This window comes from Aplysia californica, unplaced genomic scaffold (assembly GCF_000002075.1).
Source record: "Aplysia californica isolate F4 #8 unplaced genomic scaffold, AplCal3.0 scaffold00739, whole genome shotgun sequence".
In the NCBI taxonomy this organism is placed as follows: Eukaryota; Metazoa; Mollusca; class Gastropoda; order Aplysiida; family Aplysiidae; genus Aplysia; species Aplysia californica.
The window spans coordinates 113,643-136,178 of NW_004798009.1; the positions used below are offsets into that span (position 1 = coordinate 113,643).

At 41.8% G+C, this 22,536-nt stretch overlaps 1 protein-coding gene across 4 annotated transcripts in view; it reads right to left on the reverse strand.

The window, feature by feature from the left end:
- Window positions 1–1,711: 1,711 nt before the first annotated feature.
- The window catches only part of LOC101846096 (E3 ubiquitin-protein ligase TRIM33), a 35,759-nt gene continuing 14,934 nt past the window's right edge, over window positions 1,712–22,536 (reverse strand). Inside the window, exons 4-19 of one of the 4 annotated variants that reach the window (XM_035972553.1) lie at window positions 22,220–22,402; window positions 21,685–21,897; window positions 21,084–21,320; window positions 19,993–20,185; window positions 19,155–19,237; window positions 18,441–18,519; window positions 15,536–15,677; window positions 14,750–14,867; window positions 14,137–14,163; window positions 13,230–13,377; window positions 12,048–12,261; window positions 11,219–11,251; window positions 10,050–10,161; window positions 8,898–8,972; window positions 8,187–8,342; window positions 1,712–3,066 (exon numbers count right to left, since the gene is read on the reverse strand). In XM_035972553.1, coding sequence (XP_035828446.1) covers window positions 2,854–3,066; window positions 8,187–8,342; window positions 8,898–8,972; window positions 10,050–10,161; window positions 11,219–11,251; window positions 12,048–12,261; window positions 13,230–13,377; window positions 14,137–14,163; window positions 14,750–14,867; window positions 15,536–15,677; window positions 18,441–18,519; window positions 19,155–19,237; window positions 19,993–20,185; window positions 21,084–21,320; window positions 21,685–21,897; window positions 22,220–22,402 — 2,226 coding nt within the window. In that variant the 3' untranslated portion in view covers window positions 1,712–2,853. Of the gene's footprint in view, window positions 3,067–8,186; window positions 8,343–8,897; window positions 8,973–10,049; window positions 10,162–11,218; window positions 11,252–12,047; window positions 12,262–13,229; window positions 13,378–14,136; window positions 14,164–14,749; window positions 14,868–15,535; window positions 15,678–18,440; window positions 18,520–19,154; window positions 19,256–19,992; window positions 20,186–21,083; window positions 21,321–21,684; window positions 21,898–22,219; window positions 22,403–22,536 lie in introns of all 4 variants that reach the window. The other 3 variants (XM_035972552.1, XM_035972554.1, XM_013088414.2) reach the window with 3 other exon arrangements.

Below are 22,536 nucleotides of genomic sequence, written 5' to 3' on the forward strand. Positions count from 1 at the left end.
CTTCCCCACAAACAACTTAAGTTCAAGAATGCCATATTGGGGATTCGAACCACGGTCATCTGTGTTTGGGGCACCTGACAACAGGTCCTTTCACACTTGCAAACAGCAAAATGAACACATGTGGAAAGGACCAGACAGAAATGTTTCAAAACATCATCAAAATGGTATAGTAGTGTCATTAAAAAGGTACAGTAGTTGCAGGTGTGCCAACTTTTTTCAAAATCCAACGATATAACATCAGCTTATGTAACAGCAAACAAAACTACATCAGGTGAGACTGGTTTTGGGGTAGTGGATGTGATAAGGCTCTCACTCTCAAATTTCTGATTGTCAAATCTGGGACAGTCCCAGGGTTGGTAAGCCTGTGGTTGTTTAAAAGTATGTTATGGGCAGAACGCTAGACAACAGTAATTTACAGCGTTTGCCAGTACCTCGAGACACGAGTGAACACATTTCTACAAATACATCAACAGTGCAACAGTGGTTTTTACACTTTTGAGATTTTTCTCCCACAAAAAAAACGTACCAATTCAGGTGTCCAAACCTGACAGTAGACCAAGTCACACTACTTTATCTCCGCTTTCATCAAAATCTCACCTATACTGTATATTCTCCACGCACCTCACACCACGAAACAGAAAGCACCAAGTCGTGAAACCGCATATTTACAACACCATGTACAGAAGCATAACAACCATAAAACCCTCCCAAACTTGTTCACTCTTTTGAGTTTTGTTTGTTTTTTAGTTGAGGTTTTACGGTGCTCGCAACTGCATAAGGTCATATGAGCGCCAAGGGGAGGATGTCAACAGAGAAGTCCTTACAGGGAATCAGACTTACTCTGCTCACCTCTCTAGCTTCAACAGCACAAAGTCTGCTTCGACTGTCAAGACACCCCGGAAATAGCGGGTCACAGGAGTGTGACAAACATACAAAAGAAGTAGAGAAAAAAATGACGATAGTAAGGATGAGGAAAGAAAAGGCAGCAGTTCCCTGTTGCAGTTCAGGAACAGTTATGAGCATGGCATTCTTGAATCAGCCCACGTACAATTCTACCATGTATAAGATCAAGTTAATGTCCCCCCTTTGGGAATGACCTGAAGATACTCCAATCAGTGGCACCGCCCGGGGGGGGGGGGGGTGATGATTTGAGTTTGTTCGCGGACAGAAAAAACACAACACAATATCATCATATCATGTCATTTCTGTTTTAGAGCAGGGAAAGGGCCAGACAGAATTAGCAGATGGAAAGGCAAGAAGAACCTACCAGAGGTGTACTGTACCTACCCATTCAAGATTTTTAAAAGTGAATAAATCGTTTGGCCTGAGTCAGTGGCATGCATTGTACTTCTGCTCATCATAAGCACAGAACTTTGCCAAAACCAGCCAGCGGTGATATCGCCATGTATGTAAACACCTCTCCTCCTCCTTCTTCCTCTACAACAAGAATGAAATATACTGTAGCCAGTAGAGAGCTCTCCCCCTCCCCTCTTTCGCAGGATGGAGAAGAGAGATCCCTCTTCCTCCTTCCTTTTTTCACTAGGAGCAATAAAGATCCTACCTCCTCCACCCTTCTTCAAATGAAGAATATTTCTGTTTGACCAGTCATAATCAGATGCAAGTAACACGGGGCTATTAAATTCCAAGCTACATTTCCCAAAAAAGAAAAAGAAAAAAAAAAACCTTCCACTGATCTTTTTGTTTTTCTTTATCCGAGTTCGAAAGTTTGATGTTTTTGCTTTCATTTCATATAAAATACACAACTTCACCCCATTATGTGCTATTTCACCTTGATTTAATTAAGAGGTGAGAGTGGTTTCGCATAATATATTGCCCAACTTCAAAGCCTGTTTTCTTATTTTCATATTTCCGCACCATGCAGTATTAAATTTTCCATATTTTCTCAAATATTGTCCGACTGAGATTTAGGTTTTTTTATTTAAAGTGTAGGGAAAAAGTGATATTTTTTATAAATAGATATATTTTTTAACTCAGTACGTGGAATCTCCAACGTCTGATTTATAACTGGCACTCACACAAAAAAGGTTCCACACTCCTATTTCCTTTAGCACCAAAGGGAGACATATCCAGATGAGCAGAGTACTACTCCCTCCCAGCTCTCCAGGCTTCAAACTTCCCAACAACCACAAACCAGTCATAACCCTGAGCCGGCCCCACGCCCATGATCTCCTTTGCATCAGCTGCAAGATGTACACAGCCATTACCCAAAGCCTGTATTCAGTCCTCAAAAGCATTCAGATCGTCATGTTCACACATGCACTCAGGTCCATAGCTTTAAAGAATGTGAATTTAAAATATATTCTTTCACACATAATGCACAAGAGATCCAGTTGTATCCACAGCAGCTAATCCCCAAAAACTGACAAATTTCACATAGACATTTTTTTCAGTAAAAATCCTGCTGTTTGACATCTTGAGGAAGGAAAGTCAGCGTTTCACCCTCATGAGTGGGGTTGTGAAATAATGCACAGAAAGCAAAATACTGCTTGATGAAAACAAATAACATTAGGCATTGGTCACAAATGTCAACAGGTATAAAACCCCACTAATCCTTAATATGTTACAAATGTTTTTGAGGTTTGCTCGAACAACAAGTACATGTGGTCGCCTTCCAAAATAAAGGACCAGGGACATCAGAAAACGGCGTTCAAAAAGACAACTGAAACAGTCAGCCGAGAAAAACTTCTGGGCCCCTCTGGGTGAAGTCTGGAAGTACTTGATCCAGCCACATCATCCTTCAAGAACAGACCTCACTGGATGTCTGGAAATATCCGAAAAAGCCACAATGCCCTTTCCTAAGAATGCCCGTAAATATCCAATTATGAACACTCTCTACTCTGCCTTTGTCCGCTTAGGAGAAGGGGGCCCAGCGTCTACGGTCTGTGAGTCTCCGGCCTCCGACGAGTCTATCCTAGGCTGGAGGGCTGAGAAACACGGGGTTGGGTTCTCCTTCACAAAGCTCAGGTACTGTGGCATCAGCCGCTCGACCCGCTCCTCAAACAGCCCGCGGACAATCTTGCCAGCTTTACCAACCTCAGAGCCTGCCTGTGGGAAGGAAAAAAACAGGAGAGTCATGTCACATGCCATTTCAATTTTGTTGAAGTAAGAATTTTACAGCACTTTTGTTTTAGTTTTAGTAAAAGTTCAACAGCACTGCAACACGAGAACAGACAGAGAGAGACAGAGAGGGAGAGAGAGAGAGGGAGAAAGAGGGAGGGAGGGGGAGAGAGAGAGAGAGAGAGAGAGAGAGAGAGAGAGAGAGAGAGAGAGAGAGAGAGAGATGCAAGCATTCACTGGACGCAAAACTGAACTTACAATATAATCATAACACGTACAGAATATGTTGTATACCCGAGTACGGTAAATTTATCGCTTTTTGTCATTTTCTTTATTCTCATGGTGACAAAACTACAGAGTAAATGAACATTAGTTTACTAAACTCTTGAAAAGTAAACACTGCAGTAAAGAGTAACCCTTAAATAGGGTTTGACATAGCTTTAAAATTTTTTTAGTGTAAACACTCTTTAGGGGACTTCAGAAAGCCGACATTACTGCTTAGAGTACTTTTCCAGCCCAGAATCTACTACGTGTACTTAATTTTTTTTTAACTGTACTGCATTACACATTGCCTTGTGGTAAGCTATGCCCTTCAGCCTTGAGGGGAAGGGAAGCAGACATGGTTATTGGATCATGATGTCCCACACACTTGCCGCTCACACTCCCCTCACTGTTTCATAGGGGTACTATGCAGGCAGGCCCCTAGCATGTTAATCGACTCTACATGATTTCATTTTTTACTTGAGTCAAAACTGCTGTGAAATATCCGACAATACACACACAAAAAAATCAATTCAGCTGTTGCATTCTTGCAGCCGAGGATAAAAAAAGAGCACTTTAACCCAAATGTATCTACCTGTGAGTTGAATTCAACCATAATGTTTGACTTAAAAATATAAAGGAGATGAGGCGCTAGAAGCCAAGAAAAAGATCAACTTAACCAAAAATCAACTCAAGCAGTTTCAACACGAGTGGAGTCCGACAGTATAATGCGGGGGGGGTTGTCTATACTGTGATTTGTGAATATGCCTTAACTTGGATTTACTTGGATCCAGAGCTAGAATCATAGCAGGCGGCACATGTCCATAGCTGCTCATCTCTCCTTTCCAGCGTCCACCTCAGGGTCTTCCTGCTAATTGTCTCCATGAGGAGCTGGTTTGAGACACGCCTGACCACTCCTCGGAGCAAACTTTTTTTCGCTGTGCCCCGCACACACTTTCCTTTTATTTTGTTGAGTGTGTGGGAGTCTGACTCCTCTTGGTTGTGAAGGCTCTCCTTGCATCTCGCGATCACCATTGGTGGGTCGAGCATGATTCGGCCATTGGGTGCTGCTTTGCCGGCAAGTTCATCAGCACGCTCATTTCCGTGCACCCCGGCGTGACCAGGGCAGAACACCCATGTAATTCTTAGGAGGTGGCTATTTGCAATGGAAGCTCTCCAGTCACTGTAGAGCCACCCACTCCTGATTTTTTCTAGGGTGCTCATCGAGTCTGTGACAAACAGGGCATGTTTATACGCTTCCATGCTGATCCATTCCAGTGCCTCTGTTATTGCCTTGACCTCCATTGCCATGCTCGACGTAGTGCACTCGTAAGCTCCAGACTGTTCTTTAATTATCCTACCGTCAACTCGAGCACTGAACGCCCATCCAGATTTCTGGCCACGCCTCACTGATCCGTCGGTGAAGACGACAACATCACCCATAACTGAATTTTCCTCTAGGATGGCCACAATTTCCGCATTAGTTGCACTTGCTGGCCACTCGCGACACTCTCGAACTAGCGTAGCTATCACCTTCATGAAGTTGCTCATGTCTTTCTCCGGCCTCATCCAGTCACATCCTCTTCTTATGTCCTCGATTTCACAGCACATATCGAGAGTTCGCTCCGCCTGCACCATCCATGAAGATCCTCTTTTCAATCTTTGGCGTACTTGATTTCCTATTTTCGGATGTAGAGGGTGACATTCGTCTGCTGTTACTCGAAGGTAGGCCTTGACTTGTGCTAGCTTGTGTCGGTGGGTTAACGTTGGCAGGTCCAGCAGATATCTCATCGCTGATGCTGCTGTGTCACGGGTGCATCCAAGAACAGTTCTCATTCCTTCATTTTGAATGACTTCGAGGCGATGTAGTTGGGTTTTGGATAGGGTGAGCATACCAAGGCCATAGTCCACTACAGACAGTACAACCGTTTGAAGCATGATCATAAGGGCGCGTTGGGGCATAGATGCAGCCATCACTCTCAGTGCGACAAGTCCTTTCCTTGCTCTGGTGATAATGTTTGTCACATGGTCTTTAGCCGAGAGGGTGCGGTCAAAAGTAATGCCCAGGTACTTCAATTTCTCTTGCCTTTCCAACTGCGTACCTTGTATATTGACAGTAGGCATGATAGCCTTGACTGCTCTGTTGTTGAGACTGGTCCACAGTACCCCTGCCTTCGCTGGATTAAGTTTTCCATTGTTCTGTTCGCACCATTCACCAATTCGATCTAATTCCTCCTGCATGCTTCTTGCAATCAGCTCACGATGTCTCCCCTGCCTATATACCAATACATCATCCACAAAGCTTAGCGGCTAATTGATTGGCTGTAAGACCGATGGTGTATATATTGAACAAGACTGGTGACAGGGCCAATCCCTGGGGCAGTCCTGGGGTTATGGTAATAGGTTCAGAAGCCCAGCTGCCAAGGCGCAAGGAAACCTTTCTTTTTAACAAGGCATTTCCTACCCAGATCACCAATTCAGAGTCGATTTTCATATTGATCATAGTTTGCATGACCAAGCTAAAGGGCACCCGGTTATAAGCATCTTCTAGATCTATTGCGGCGACTAGTGTCTCTTTTCCCTCCTCAAAACCGTCGTATATGTCGGAGGCCAAAATTGCCGCATTCCTCCAGGTGTCCTTACTAGGGCGGTAGCTGCCAAGTTCCACAGGTATCAGATTGTTGCGCTCCAAGAAATTGGACATCCATCTGGACACCATTTTTTCCATTAGTTTCCCCACCGTGTTTTGCATTGTGATAATCCTGTAGGACTCAATTTTTGTGGGGTCCTTCCCGGGCTTTGGCAGGGGTGTAAGATAACTGTCCAGCCAATCCCGAGGAACCAACCCGTCATGCAAACTAGTATCCAGGATGTTTGCGAGACTCTCCAAGTTGCGGTCATCCAGATCCTCGATGTGGGAATAACGCAACCCATCCGGGCCTGGTGCTGTGTCAGGTGTCGTCTTTAAGTATATTTCGAACAGCCTCCAATGTGACTTTTAACTCTTCCTCTCCTTCCCAGTATCTTCCTTCTATGTCCCTTAGAATGCTTGTTCTTTCGTTCTCATTGTTCTGATTTCTTTTCCGCAGGTATCTGTTCAAAAGAGCCTGTCCTTTCTCCTATTCTGATCTAACCCACGTACTGTCCTCTGTCTGAAAATCAGGGAGGCATATGCCTTAAGAACTCTATAAAACTTATTTTCCACATGGCCTTAAAATTCAGCACTTCTCCTGGTCACAGGGACCTTTCCTTTCATCATAGGTCAGAACATTTCAAGTACAGCTGCCCCACCAGGAGAACAAATGTCCTAGAAAGCGTCAACGTCTTTTTTGGGGGTAAGTGTTTTACTGTGCTCGTAACTGCATACAGTAATATAACCGTGGCACGGGACACTCATTAAGCATTTTCAGTTTGGTCGGAATTAATTTTCATTTTGCCCCGGTGGCAGTTGAAGCCTATTCTTATCGATTTTAGGACCACAAAGGGATCTTGCACACGAGACCTCAGAGATTTTTTCACTCTTATCCAAGAATAGATGTTAGTCAGGGGTGTGGCTGAAAGACAGCAGTAAGAAGGAGCCATAGAGTAGCAGTAGAAAGCTGTCAGGTTTCAAACCGAAGACCTATGGAATGAGAGGCGAACACCGTACCTCTAGCTCGTAAGAGCCCCGTCAATGTCTGAGCTGTGAAACTTTTTAAAAAAATTATAGTGCAGCCAATGTGCAGCCAACTTTGCAGACGAGAGTACATTCTTTATTATTTTGTGCTGCCATATGCTTGTGTTAAAGCAGGAAGCCTTTTGAAACAAAATATTTTTAAAATTTGGTCATGCAAGTCCCGGCATTTCAAAAACCTTTAGACAGATTCAATCAATCATCCCCCCCCCCCAACTCTACTTTATATTGGGGAAAAAGTAGAATAGCGAGACATGTCTATGGCTCATTGACATTATAGGTAGAGTCACGCTGCATTAAGCAGAATGTTTCTAAACTGTTAACTATGTATTTTTTTGGGTGAAATGTACAGAAATAACGAAAGCTTTAACTTAACAGAAAAAGCAAGGGAAATACAGAATTCATTTGCTGCTTGCAGTTGACATAAAAAAATCATTTGTCACGCAGAAGCGTGTCCAAATTCCATTCTTAACTCTATTTATCTTCACAAAACCTTGTGTTTGCTATAACGAACACTCGGATTCAACGAAGTTTTAGGTCAGGCCTGGCGACCTCGTTGAATCCGAGTTCCACTGTAGATGATTGATAGGAAAGAAGGAGCAAACGACACCAGAGCACCCGCCAATCACCCCACCCCCCTCCAACAAACACCCACACAAATTCTATACTAGGGGGCCATTTTATGAAATCCTCAAGTTGACATGAAAATAGGGACTCCGAAAATTATGCAAGGATTTTTATCTTATCAGAACTACATTTTGTTTAGTTATAGTGTTTTACAGCACTTGTAACACAGTAAGGTCATTTAAGTGCCAAAGATTAGATGTGTTACAAGAGAGTAACAAACACCAAAAAGATGGAGGGGAGATAAAGACGATACATGTTTGATAGGAAAGAAGAAACAACCCACACACGAGCACCCGCCAACCACCCACAGAACTACATTCTTCTCCAAGTTGAGTTGACTTCGAGTAGAGAAAAGTATGTTGATGTAAAAACTATTATTCACAGCTGGAAAAAGTAAGACACACAGAAGGAAGGGAAGGGAAAGAAAACAAGTTAGATTTACCAGTGGCATCTTACCACCATCCATCTTTCTTAGTTTTGCTCAAACAAAAGAATAATTTTATTCATAAAAAATATTTTAAATAACAGACATAAATAAATCACTTACCTTGTTATATATTGCACAGTTGATGAAGATCTGTCTGAGGTCATACAGAAAAGCTTTGATGCTCTGGTAGTGGTTGTGGTGCCTTCGCTGGAGCTTACACTTGATCTGTGTGAAGTCTACCGGCTGGGTGATGATTTTGTAGTAGTTGGGGACTTGCTGTGAGAGGAAACGGTTGAGACAGGCATCATAAAATATGAACAAAGAAATAGTTGAGACTGGTGCAATTTGATACGAGAAAATAAAACAGCTGAGTGAGACAGTTGTAATTACACATAACAATTTGAAATGAGACAAGAAACAGTTGTGAGAGGCAGTTGTGATTTCATAAGAAAAAAGAAACGGTTGAAGCAGCCATGATTTCATATGAGAAAAGAAACAATTGAATGAGATAGTTGTAATATGTGAGAAAAGAAACAGTAGAGTGAGACAGTGGTAAATTCATATAAGAAAAACATACCAGAAACATAAAACTCAACAAATACTATACCTGTATACTGCCAGCTTATCAAGTTTATAACAAAAAACAACAAACCAAACATATAGATACCACCCGAATGACACCTTTTTATAAAAAAGAACAACAATCCTCACTGCAAATCAGTCATGGGATATGAGGGAGGAGAACACTGAACAACATATCTCCAAGCTAGAAAACCTCGATGGAAAATCAGTCAGGTAAACAAAGAGATAAAAAAATAAACAAATACATACCACCCTGTTGACTGGTTCTTGAAAAGGGACGCTGGATGGGTGACAGAACAACTCCAGCAGGATTCTCTCACACACCTGCAGGGCCCACAGGATAACCATTGTTTTCAGTTTAGTTAGTAAGAATTTTACAGTAATTAAACACATTTAGACCATATGTGATGAACATTAAAGGCGTTACTAGATAAGATAGTAACCTAAAAATAAAAGGAGGAGGAGAGATAAAGACGATAGATGTTTGATAGGAAAGGAGCAAACCACACAACAGCACCCCACAACCACCATTAATGACCATTTAGAGAAAGGACACAGAAATACAGACGGGGTAAACAGAAAAAGAAAGAAAAGAAGCATGATCTACCAGCAGCGCCCTATAATCACCTTCAAAATTTCTGCTTTCACACAGACTTCAAATTCAAAGTTATTAAAAAACAAATTTCAGGCAGTAACAACAACCTTTTTGACCATTGCTAACGATAATGTAACCAGTACAAGATATTTATTAGTTTCTTCAACAGTTCAAAGCTTTCAGTGAGAAGCAAACACTGGGACTCTGGGATGGATCCTGAAGAGGGGGGGAGAGCAGAGATGGACATATTCCGACTGCAGTGACCCCAACACAGTGGATAAGTAAGACAAGTAAGACCAGTAAGCAAACACAAGTTTCCTTCTTTTTGGCTGTTGATCATCTAACAGTAACAGAAGACAATTTAGTTTAGTTTAATAGAGGTTTTACAGCATTCGCAACTGCACCACAAGAGTGCGACAAACATGCAAAATAAGTCGAGGAAAAATGACGATAGTAAGAATTATGAAAGAAAAAGCAGCAGTTCCCTGTTGCAGTTCAGGTAGTTAAGAGCATGACATTGATGAATCAGCTCATTGACAATTATATTTCTACTGTGCATAGGAACATGGTTTATGTCCCCCCTTTGGGAATGGCCTAAAGACACTTCAGTCAACAGATCCGCCCCAGGGAGTGTAGAAGACAATACACAGCAACAATTTGTCCAATATGAGAGAGGTGGGGATAGGAGGGAAAGAAAGACTGACAGACACAGACAGACACATACACAGACAAATACACACATTGACGCACACACACACAAGCACACATTACACACACACACCTCCAACCACCCCTCCTTTACTCACCCGAACCTCCTGATCAGCCAGACCACCCGGAGCCTTCCTCTTGCCCGTGCTCGTGATCTCCTCGGGGTCCACTGGCTTATCGCCGTCACACAGTGTACACACAAACGATCCACTGGAAGAAAAGGCATAAAGTTGTGGTCATGGTTGAGTTATTATATAACATCCATGTGTCGGACACAGAAGGGCACTCTCCCAAGTAGCCTGTATTGAAGGACAGACCAAACACTTTGGACTTCAGTTCAAACTTCTTGTGAATACGTCATGTATTTCTACTTCTTGCGTGTTCACATCACATATTGACCCTTGCGGATGTATCGCGGATATATCGGCAATGATAGGGTGCCTCATTTTTGTTTTGTTTTAACGTGATCCGTCATTTGTAAGTACTTATTATTGTTATTAAAAACTTGGAAAGGATTTAGAAAACGAAAAAATCTAGCTTCACTTTTTCAAGGTGTCGGTTTGTCGAAAAACGAGTGACTTAATTCTTGCAGTCTTGAATCAACAAAACGATGTAACCGGACTCAGTAGAAATATCATAACTCAAACAAAACTTGGAATGTTGCTTTCAAATAAAAAGCTGTGCATTCAAAAATTAATGGACTATGCCCATGGCCTGTATATGATAACATAGCTATGCTAATTTGTTTTCCCATATTTGGTGAGAGTGATTTTTTCCGCCAAATTTTATTTCCTCATCACCATCACCCATTCTAACCCTTGTAACCCTTGTAATGCATGCTTATGTTCCAAATTAATCCTTGTTTCATGTTTGAATGTATTCCTCATTCAATTTTCGTCAATTTGATATATCATGTCATATGTTACCTTTTGAGGGATGGTTACGTTTACATGAAGTTATTTTGTACATCACCCCCAAGTAGCCAAATTGATCCACAAGTTAATTACGTCTAGACCCAAAAAAAGTATGTCCAGAGAGAGTGAAGTATTTGATATGATCAGAATTAAATCTTTTTTTTTTTTTTTCCAGTTGGCCCATTTGTGTCCGACACTAATAATGAAGTTCACAATAAGTCAGCTAAATAGGGGTAGCATCCCAACAATTTGAATGACAGAGAAACACATCGACAAATTGCGCTCAACAAGTGCTAGGAAAAAGCAAGACAAGCAGAAACAACAGAAGAAAGAAAAGAAGTAGTAAGACCTACCAGTGGTGCCCTCCAACCATCATTCCATTCAGACTGAAACAGATCGTAAGAACACTAGTAAAAACAATAATAATTAGCATCATTTCTTTACTACCTACTTCAGTGTTGTGAAGACAAAACGGTGGTAACACAAAAAAGTGGCGGAAGAGCCAAATGCCACCAACCTTCAGTTTGACAATTAAACATAGATATCTGCTAACATCAAAAGGAAGAAGTACAAGAAGCAGACCACTCCAGCCACACATTCCAAAAAGACAAGTCTTTGTAAAAGTTTAAGTAAGAGTTTTACAGCACTTGCAACACAATAAGGTCGTATAAGTGTCGATGATTAGAGGTGTGACAAGAGAGTAACAAACACAAAAAAGGACGAGAGATAAGGACGATAGATATTTGACAGGAAAGAAGGAGCAAACCACACCAGGGCACTCTCCAAACAGCCCACGAACAAATAAGATGTATACAACATAAACAGGGCACAGCCCAACAACCTGAGTGTAAGAAAGTCTGTAATTGTGTTATATTGTCAACAGGGTGCCACTGATGAATGACGGAACGCACATACTAAAGAACCCATTGTAAAATAGATTTCTCCACCAGGATAAATATAAGTCATATGAGCTTTGAAAAAATTTCCACAGATAACCAATTTGAGAACTGCACTAAACATGAGAATTTATATCATGTGCTGCGTTTCCCCACTAGGATAAACAAATGTTACATTTTAGTTACTTATTGTATTTTTATTTACATATCAAACCTCCTTCACCCAAGGGATCAATAAAGTTTGTAATGGGGTTGGGGGTTGTTTTTCAAAAATGAAGTCCCCCACCTTGGCACAGCCGTGAGCTCAGGAATGTGACACTGCAGGTGGAAGACCTTGGGACAGCGGTCACAGCAGAGCACATCGCCCCCATTGTGACAACAGGCACAGTAGTCGTCATTCGGGTCCACGTGGTGATCAGCCTGGGACAGGGAGAAGCCAGGCATGCTGTTGCCGCCCTGCCAGTTTTCCCGCAGCTCTTGGTCCGTAGGCGACCTCGAACCTACACGATTTTAAAAAGGTAACATAACAAAAGCAAATTGATACCGTATCTGGAATTGGTTATTTTAAAAATAGGTGTTTACAACAAAACAATACGAAGAGGATCATTTCATAATTGCACATAAATTAGCCGCCCTCCACATACACACACATATATGCAGAATACACAGGTGCATATGTTTAACAACCATTCTTTTCTCTCTCTCTGTATCTCTCTCTGTATCTCTCTCTCTCTATCTCTCCCCCCTCACATGCGCGTACACGCATACAAAGACAATCTTTACTCATCTGCAGGGAAAAATTTGTCTTGGTTGTTAACAATGGCAGTAGACGTTAAAAAGGTTAGGAGCACTCATGCATACGCACAAGACAGAACATTAGTAAGTAAATGTCTCATGTGCTAGAACAACCCGCTGCCTCCTTCCCTCCCTCCCTCCCCCCTCGTTTTACTGTGGGTCAATAATTGAAATTCCATTGCCAGTGGGGCGGTTATGGTCACTAAGCGTTATTTCTGCCTTTTTTAGAATGTTTGTTTTGTGCAGATATTCAGTTACTTAGGTCTCTACCACTTGCTCTTGATGCCTTTCTGATCAACTTGTTTATTTGTATGATGTGCTGCCTTCCCAAATTGCTACACTTCCTATTCCTGCTGGACACTTTCACATAAGCATAACTTATGTTGTTTATGCCATTCTGCAGCATACAAGGCGGTTTTACACATCGCGACCTCAAGAGCTGTCTTGTCGCATCTACATTTTTTAAAATATTGAAAATGTGACTTCTTAAGCTCACTCTTTGTTATGAACTGTTTTCACTGTTATTAAAAAAGGAGATGCAACAAGAAACAACAAGAAAGCACTGAGGTCGCGACATGCACGCACGCATGCACGCACAAACACAAAGGACACTCGCGACATGCACGCACGCACGCATGCACAAACACAAAGGACACATATTTACATAACCTACGTTCTTTCTGCTGTTCTATGGCGGGTGAGGTTGGTTTGGACTTGTTACTCTCAGAGGTCGAGCTCTTCGTACCACCAATTTGTTCCAGGTTGTCGCTCATATCCATTGGAACTGCCCGGATCACATCATCCAGATTCCTTTGCATTTCCTGAAAGAAAATATATAAACTAGTTGCGAAAAAATGCGATTAAAAAACACCGTAGAAAATGAGACTGCCTCCAGTTTTTGGGGTTCAGATCTTAAAATTATGGAGAGACCACTTTTTAGCTGTAAAAAGTAAACTCTCATAGAAAAGGACAATATATATAAAGGGTATGACTAAAAAATTATGTTCACTGTAATAAAAAAAAAACCATCAACCAAATAACAACCATTTAGCGTTGGGAAGAAAGTAAGTAAGACAGACACAACAGAGAGAGAAGAACAAGTAGTAGGACCTAAAAGTAGCCCCACTCACCCACCCATTGAGAAAATATGCATTTGCACTGTAAAGACAATTAAAAGTCACCTATTGAAAATGAGACACTCAAATTTTTCGTATCTTAGAACTGACAGAGGGGGGAAAAAAAAGTAGGACCTACCAGGGGCGCCCTCCAACAACTCGCCCTCGTTAGTAAAAGGGAAAGGTATTATAATAACTATAGATTGTGATCACAAGCTCTGTGCTCTACAGACAACAGAAAAATAAACAAGGAGTTTATAAATAGACACATTTTGAACCTAAAAGACACAACACAACCATAGGGACACTCCGTGAGTACACAACCATAACCCAAACTTATTTACCTAGTTATTTCAAAAAGTAAGTTGTGGTTTTTACAGCAAAAAAGAAAACATTTTGATTTGCACGATCCCACTGAGACTTAATTCCCTTTTCAATGGCTATAAATACGGCCACAAAACTCACCAACACAGTTTCCGATAATCTTGGATTCTGAGGACAAAAAAAGAAATTTATTGATCTATGACTCTGTACAACACTTAACCTTTAAAATCTTGTCTACTTAACTAATCAACGACTCTCCTCAGGATTCATATGTGATGCTGCTGACAAAATGAGTTACTTCTCGCGGTCCCTAAATGGAGATATCAGCTGAAAATCAACACGAGGCCAAATTCGTACATTTTCAACAGATACCATTTTCTTTGAGTGTAACAGGTCTTTTTTATCATTTCAAATTAATTCATTGTACAAACTCAATCTATAAATTTTACATTGTTATTTCCACAGGTCCAACATGCAAGAAGTAACTCATTTTGCCAGCACACTTCACATGTCTTCGCATCAACTTAATCGAAGACTTTGAGAACAACAAAATTTAAGAAACTTAAAACTTAATCCGAAAAGTTTTTTGGGGTCTATACTGCTAGCATCTGCAAAGACTTGTACAATGAATGCCACGTAATTGAACTATCAAAAAAACATATTCATGTCAACAACATTCCACATTCAAGTTAATCAAAATCAGAGATGTTAACCAAAAAAAAAACCCCCAAAAAAACCTCAACAAGGAACTCACTGGTGGTGTGGTCTGGAACACAGACGGGCGTTCACTCTTGAGATGCGAGGAGGTTATGACACAGTCCGGCGACTGGTCTCTGTGCTCTTTCTTTATGTCCACCATCGCTGGCCCTCCACTGCAATGCAAAAGGTAGTTGTTGTCACTTTATAGTGCAGACATACCAGCAGATGTCATGTCAGGGAACAGGTTTAAAATCACCCACGCTGCTCAATTAGCAGTTTTAAAAAAAACTCTTGGTAAGCTCAGTGACCTTGACCCACTGTAAAACAGCATCAATTACCAAAGTTTTTAGCACCTCTCGTTGTTCCTTCATCAGGAATTATTACCAAACATTTGTAGTATAAGGCAAAGGAATAAATATAGATCATTTACCACCCTACATCCCACACAATTTTGTTTGCTTAAGTACAAAACTATTAAATAATATCTCAAAGGCTCTTTCATATATATATATGTGTAGATCCTATATCTGCCCTGTAAAAACAAAGGTAGACTGGCTTTGAACAGGATCAAGTGGACTGGTTATGATGTAGTCTATGTGACAAGTCTCTCAAATTTCTGATTGCTGAATCTATGCAGGATGCGAGAGTTTCATCCCCACACCCTGTAGTTTATTAAATAGTTCTGTCTTTTCTTCAGGGCTAGGCACCCAACAGGTAAAGTCAATAAAGCTTGCCTCCTACACAATCTAAATTGTGTTAAGAGAGGTTTTCCTTTACAATCAGTATAACAACACCACATATGATGAAGCCAACAAGCCATAACTTTGCAGCCAAAACTCACCTATCTGGTCGCGAGTTTCCGTCATACATTCCAGCACTAGCGGGCCGTGCGGGATCAGGTGTCCCATGAGTGGGGCGGGATGTGCCACTCGCCTCGCCCCCCATGCGGTACTGGGGAGGGCTGCGCATACTGTTTTGATTGCCTGGAAAAAATAGGCATTTGACACAACATAAAATACTGATACAGTAGTCTCCGCCTAAGATCCCGGTGCTCGGGAGCAAGGAAATGCGAAATCTTAGGCGAACCGGGATCTTACCCGACGAACCCAGGGAAGAATATAATATGGTGACCCATGCTAAGGCTCACAATCAGTAAAATGGTCTCCCTCCACTCTAAAATGAACTGACGTGACCGCTTGTTGGGTTTATGATGTATGGCGAGCAAAGAGTGGTTAACCCTGATGACCTATCACAGTGCATAGTGGGATGAGGCATACTATTTTCACTTCTTATCATATCATGAGTCTCAAGATCTACGCTTCTCCAGTTGCCCCTCCCCCTTCCCTGTCGAAAATTTATAGCTTTCCATCTCTGACCGAGTTCCCCCCCCACCCCCAACCGCCTTTGTCGTTACACACAATTACGTTGTTGACACACCAATTAAAATTCAGTCTGTCTCGCAAATTCGGGAGGAGTAGAGACAACTTCTGCAATGGTCAGGGAAGAGTTCACAGTTCGATGTGATCCCGCCTGGAGCGAACATGTAGGCCCTACTCACCCAGCGAGTGATGTAAGTTTAGGGGGAGAGCTCCGGTGTGAGTGTGATGTTTAGGGAAAACAAACGTGTCGGTCAGTTCACACCCTGGTGTGATCCGGTCTGGGGCAAACATTGTATCGCTTCATCAAGTTTTACAACATGTATGTGATCACATTCACGATAGTGGCTGATCTTTGACGCGACGGACAGTTTATTGATCTCAACTTTTCACTGTAAGTTGATCGGCTGTCCCGCCCGCGTTTTTGTTCCGCGAATTATGATCTGAAATGAGGAATCATAGCCGAATGTAGACCTTCAGAGCGAATCAGAGCGGGATCTTAGGGGTGACTTTTGTATAGTAAAAATTCTGTTTTCTTAAAACAGCGGGATCTTAAGCGAACCGGGATTGTAAGCGGTGGGATCTTAGGCGGAGACTACTGTACTACAAACAATGATGTTTCATAGAAAAACGTATGTTTTCAAGGCTTTGTTAGATGGTGCATATACAGATGACGTCAACCCCTAATGAACACTTAGTCTCAATATTGCGTCACCAAAATATAGCGCTTAGATGATATCTTAACAATCATAGCTTCACACAACTCGTCTCGTTACATATATATATCATACTTACTTTTTTCGGTAAGTGTTTTACGGCGCTCGCAACAGCATAAGGTCATATGAGCACGCAGGAGACACCTAACATTTTCAGTTGGTAGGAAATTTTGAATTTTACGTGGGTGGCAGCCGAAGCCTACTCTTATCGATTTTGGACCACCAAGAGATATTTAACGTGCGCAACTTGCACAAGGAACTTCCTAAATTTTTTGCCCTTGTCCGAGAAGGCTAGGTGTAGATCTTTCCTACCATAAGATCAGGGGTGTGGCTGAAAGACAGCAGTAAGGACTCCAAGGAGAAGCAGTGGAAAGAGTCAGAAGCCCAGAGGAGGGGGCAAATGAGGTATGGGGGTGGGGGCAGAAGGTGGAGACGAAAGCAGACGACAGAACATTGCAAGAGAGCAGGAAAGGAGGTGAAAGGAGACAAATTTAGAGAAGACAATTTTTCTGTCGCTACCCGGATTTGAACCGGGACCTTTGAATGAACGGCAAACACCTTAACCTCTAAGCCACGAGAGCCCCCATACACACTCAAACCTGTGTAAGACGGAATCGAAAGGGAGCCAGAAAAAAATTCCGTCTAAGACAAGGGAATTTAGCCAGGAGATGGGGGGGCAGGGGGTCAAAGGCCCAGCCAGTGAAATCAACAAAGGTCGCTTGTCCGGTCGGCAAGCAATCACAAGTGGTCAAAATTTCACACCTCTCACCTGCTATCCTCTCTGATAATGACATGGGACAGTTCTTATTTATCCAATTACCACCAGTGCTTGCATTTCATAGGACCACTGTTAGGCCTATTAAAAACAAACCTTTGAACAACTCCTTTGCTTCCACCCCTAGCCCCATCCATCGGTGTAATAAGCACAGTCAACCAACAACCCCTCCCCACCACGTAACAACGATTCGAGGAACTCTTTTCTCAGGTGGGCGTACGATCAGGGCGGCAGGCATTGGTCAAACTAATTTCACACCTCTGGCCTCTTGCTACCAATGAAAGGTGTGTGCTGGAGCGCCACTCGAGCACTTTCACTGACACTCGTGAGATTTCACACCCACACCATCCTGACCATCTTCATCGCTCAGGGCTCACATAGATGGGGTAATATCTATCCTCAAATTGCACTCCTACTTCCCTTCCTCGCCCAGCAGCATAGCATGTTTAGAGCCAGCGGACGAAACCAAACAAGCGAGTTTTGTTTCAAATCAGGACCGCGAACGGGCAAAACATTTTCCGTCTTAGACAGGTAAAACCCTTGGAAGGGAGCAGATTCTTCTTTCCGTTTCCGCGTTGGACAGGCTTCCGTTTTATACAGGTATTTAAAGAGGACTATACCAAGGGGGGAGCAGGGAGATTCTGTTAAGACAGGTTTCCATTAAGGCAGGTTCGACTTTATACATACTATTTTCTAAAAGTTGTATTAGAGGGTCCAAGTTGACCGTAAAACTCAACTGTTCAAGTTCAAGACCACCGAAGTAGAGTCCAAGTAACAAGAAGCACACAGAAAACTGAAAGCAAAGTAAATCTCATAATATACAAATGCTGTTTATATTATTTTTATTATTATTATATTATTATTATCATTATTACTCACTCTGCTCATTCTGGGAGAACTGCGACTGCGTCGCTGGCCGGTGGTGTAATCTCATCGGTGTGAAGGACGATCTTGTGGTCTAAATAAAAAAGAGGTACATGATCAGCATTTAGATTTTTAGTAGATCAGCTTTGGGTAGTTATCCTAATACAGTCGAATCTGTCTTGGACAGCCACCCATTGTCAAGGACAGAAGTGGCCATCTTACACAGTATTATTATGATGAACAAATATATGCAAGGTAGGAAATGGGAAATGGCCACTTGTGAAGGTGATTTTCTAATACAGATGGCCATTACAACAGATTCGACTATAGTTCCAAATAACTATTCCAACAAAAAAATGGAAGGCCATAAGTAAACTGCTACAAAAATACAACAACAGACAACATTTAGTTTGAGATAAGAGAGGGACATTGATACAAAAATGATGGGTATGTGAACAGTAATACAATATAACTCAGCACCAAGCCGACTTTCAGTTGTTTCGAGATTTCAAGGCTCCCTACTTGCTAACTCCATCATGCCTATGAAACCTTACAATGTTGAAAGGGACCATAAACCTATGTAATATAACAACACAACACACACCACATGCCAACTATCACTTTTTTAAAAAGATCCAAGTCCAAAAGGCAGAAAAAGACCGTGGGAGTAAATTCTAATGCAGAAAACTTACTAGTATTACACTAAGACAAAAAACAAACCACACATACCTGCTGCTGCTGAGGAGTGAGAAGTTGCCCAGCAACTAGGTGCCCAGCGAAGGTGGAGCCCCCTGGAATTCCTGGTGGAGCTGCTGAACGAAAACGTAGCCCTTTCAGTACAGGGAGAAAATACAACAATTACTGTTCCATAGAAACGCATGGTTCTGATCAGTGCAAGTCTTGTGTCATCATGCCCTCTCTAATTTTTTTAACACACTAGACCAAAAATATTTCCCCATTTGTTCAATTGAAGAAGTTATTGTATGCATACCAGGAACAATACAAATAAAAATGTTATTCCACTTAGAAAACATTTTACAGACCGTGTGAGAAAAGATGGCATGACGTAACAGGCTACAGCATTTTCAGCTCCATCCTACAATAGCATCCCTTTCCAGTCCAGGTCACTCTGTGAGTCTCAATCACACTCAGTATAAGCAAAGCAAGAACAGCAATGAACACTGAGACATCATTGGAAACCTTCCACAAAGTAACATGTCCTGTAATGAGGCACGAAAGAAAATCTATGAAATTGAGAAAACCATTTTACAATACTAAAAACCAAGACCTAACACCTTAGGGGCCAGCATTCATTTGGCCACACATCAGTCATGTCCATGGCCGCCAACTACATTTTCTGAGAAAAGATATATCCACAGCATAGACAAAAATCTTTTTAGATCTAAAGTAAATGTGTGCAAAAAATCAAGAATATGTCGACTTTTTTGGAAGCCAAAGTACATGCGCCTAACAAATGAACTAGAGAATATAATTTCTCTTTAGCCAATATTTAAGGAATGTAAAATAGATATACACAGTTCATCACCAGAAAGAGTCAAACACAAACCTGCCCAAGGCTGTGGCATGCCGGAGGCCTGGCCTCGTCGGTTGGGCAGGGTCAGTTGCGGAGGGAGAGAGGCACCGGGACCCAGAGCTGATAGAGTCATGTTAGGAGGGGCATGGGGCTGGCCCGATGGTTTGGACACGGTCTGAATGAACTTGGTCCACTCAGCAGACGGAACCTGTTGGCCTGGGATAGGCTGGCAGTTGGGGAGAAATAACACTTAACATTTATCACACTTTAAGTTTGAGCAAAGAGAAGTATACTAACATGATAACAGAAAAAGAAAAAGCTGGACAGACAGGTAGAAACAACAGAGGGGAATGACAAGAAGCATGACCCACCAGCAGAAATAAATGTTACCAGGCAGTGCAAATGGATATCAAGGAGACAAGGATTATGAATAAATCTTATTCTTCTTCTACACCTTCCCCATCTAGACCTCAGGGGTAGTCAACAGCTGAATCTTCAGCATGCAGTGCAACAGACTTTTATATGTATGACCATTTTTCTTACTTCGTAGGGTCCCTTGCCTTCAGGTAGCCACATTCTGATTTCAAAAGTACTCTAAAAATTTGTTGAACCAACTAATGTATTTTCAGTTTTGGTAGGAATCCATTCTGAATTTCACCCAGGTGGAGGCAGAAGCCTTCTCTTCCTGATTTTACAAGCACAAAATGATTGAGCGCAGCTTGCACACAAGACCAAGATTCTTCACCCTCTTGTGAGAAGACTAGGTGTTCCTTCTTACCTATTCCAGGATCAGAGGTGGGGATGAAAGACAGCAGTAAAAAGGAGCTAAGAGTAGCAGTTAAAATCCAGATGTCAGGGAGCACAGAAGAGGCTAGGGGTGGGGGGAAAAAGTGTTTTTGAAATCAGATGACAGAACAGGACTAGAATGGGAAAGGAGACAAAATAGAACATTTTTAGATAAGAAAACCTTTTTCCTTGCTGACAGGATTAGACCCACAACTTTTTGACAGAAAGACGAATACCATATCTCTATTTAGGGTATAATGTTTTTTGTCACATATACAACATTATCAAGCAAAAATTACCCTATAAATTTGCAGCATTCTGTGGAGGTGAAATCTTACCTGATTTGCCATGTGCTGGAGGTGAGGGCTGGTCGCACTCAAACCTCCCGCCCTTTGTTCTTGATACGAGCTGCTGTTCGGATTGTGGCGGTTCTGGGCGCCGCTTACATTTTTGTCTGGTGGATAGCGCACTCCGTTCACGAAGATAGATCCAATTTTGTTGAGATTCCCTAGAAGCCAGTTGACATCATGCTTGTATCGAATCTGTAAGGTTCCTTTCAGAGACTGAGGATCAACCTGCATAAACAAACGGGTTCAGCACATTTATTTTGACAATTTAAGAAGAGAAAACTGACATCTTCAGCTTTTGGGAGACAAAAACTATGATTAAGTTAGTACTCGGGTCGATATAATGCAAAGAAGTCTACTACAAGTTTCTTTTTTTGTTTTAGTAAAAAAATTTACACCTACAACAAAGGGAAAGAAAAGTAGTAGGATCAGCCAGTGGCACAGAGGAAGAGATTGACAGAGATGAATCAACACAACTCTGACATCCCAAAACATAACTACGACGTACTACAGCCTATCTCTGGCACACGACAACATAAATCTGGTGTACCACCACATAATTCTAAGATACCATTGCGCAACCCTGGCTTACCTGAGTGTGGTAGACTTTGCGGCACTTGGACTCCACACTCCCTTTAGAGTACAGGAGGGACATGCTTGACCCGTCCTGCAAAATGTCCTCCATGAACTGAATGCAGTGGTCAAACTTGGTCACCAGATCAGACACGTCGTCAATTTCCTTATTCAGACGTTTTGTGGCAGCATCTGTAAAGCTGGCCAAGTTGGACAAAACACCCCACACTGCCTGTAAAAAATGAATGGATCACCTGGTCAGTAGATGAAAAAATGATCGTCCTGTAGCATCAATTTATGAGGCTACACTACAGATAAAATTTTAACAAAGAATAAACAAAAATGTGCTTTTACTTAAAACACAACAAAACAAGCTTTGTATATATTTCTGCTCAGCATTCCTCTCCTCTAGACTTATCATTGTTAATCAACATAGAAATAATAAAATTTGTAAGTTGATATAAAAATAATTTTCGATCCAACCTTTGCCCAAAAATACATTGCCAGTGCCCAACATCTTTCCCTTCTGACGAGTGACAGGAAAGTTTCCTCACCTGCCTGATTCCTTTGACCAGCACATCTGCCTGTTTGAGGATATCCTGCTGCAGAGAATCTTTCTGCTCCTTGCAGTTTGACAACTTCAGTTCAATCTCTTCCCGGTTTGCAGACAGTTTGTTTCTTTTCTCGCCCATCAATGCAAGACTTCCTTTTAATCTAGCTTTGTACTGCTCTGCCGCCTGAGAACATTAAGAAACACATTAACAACAAGTCTAACTGGATGGAGGTAAACGCTTTAATAAAAAACATACAAAAAGGAAAAGGAGTGTGGAAGACAACAAAAGACAAATTTTACCAGGAGCGAAAGACAGTA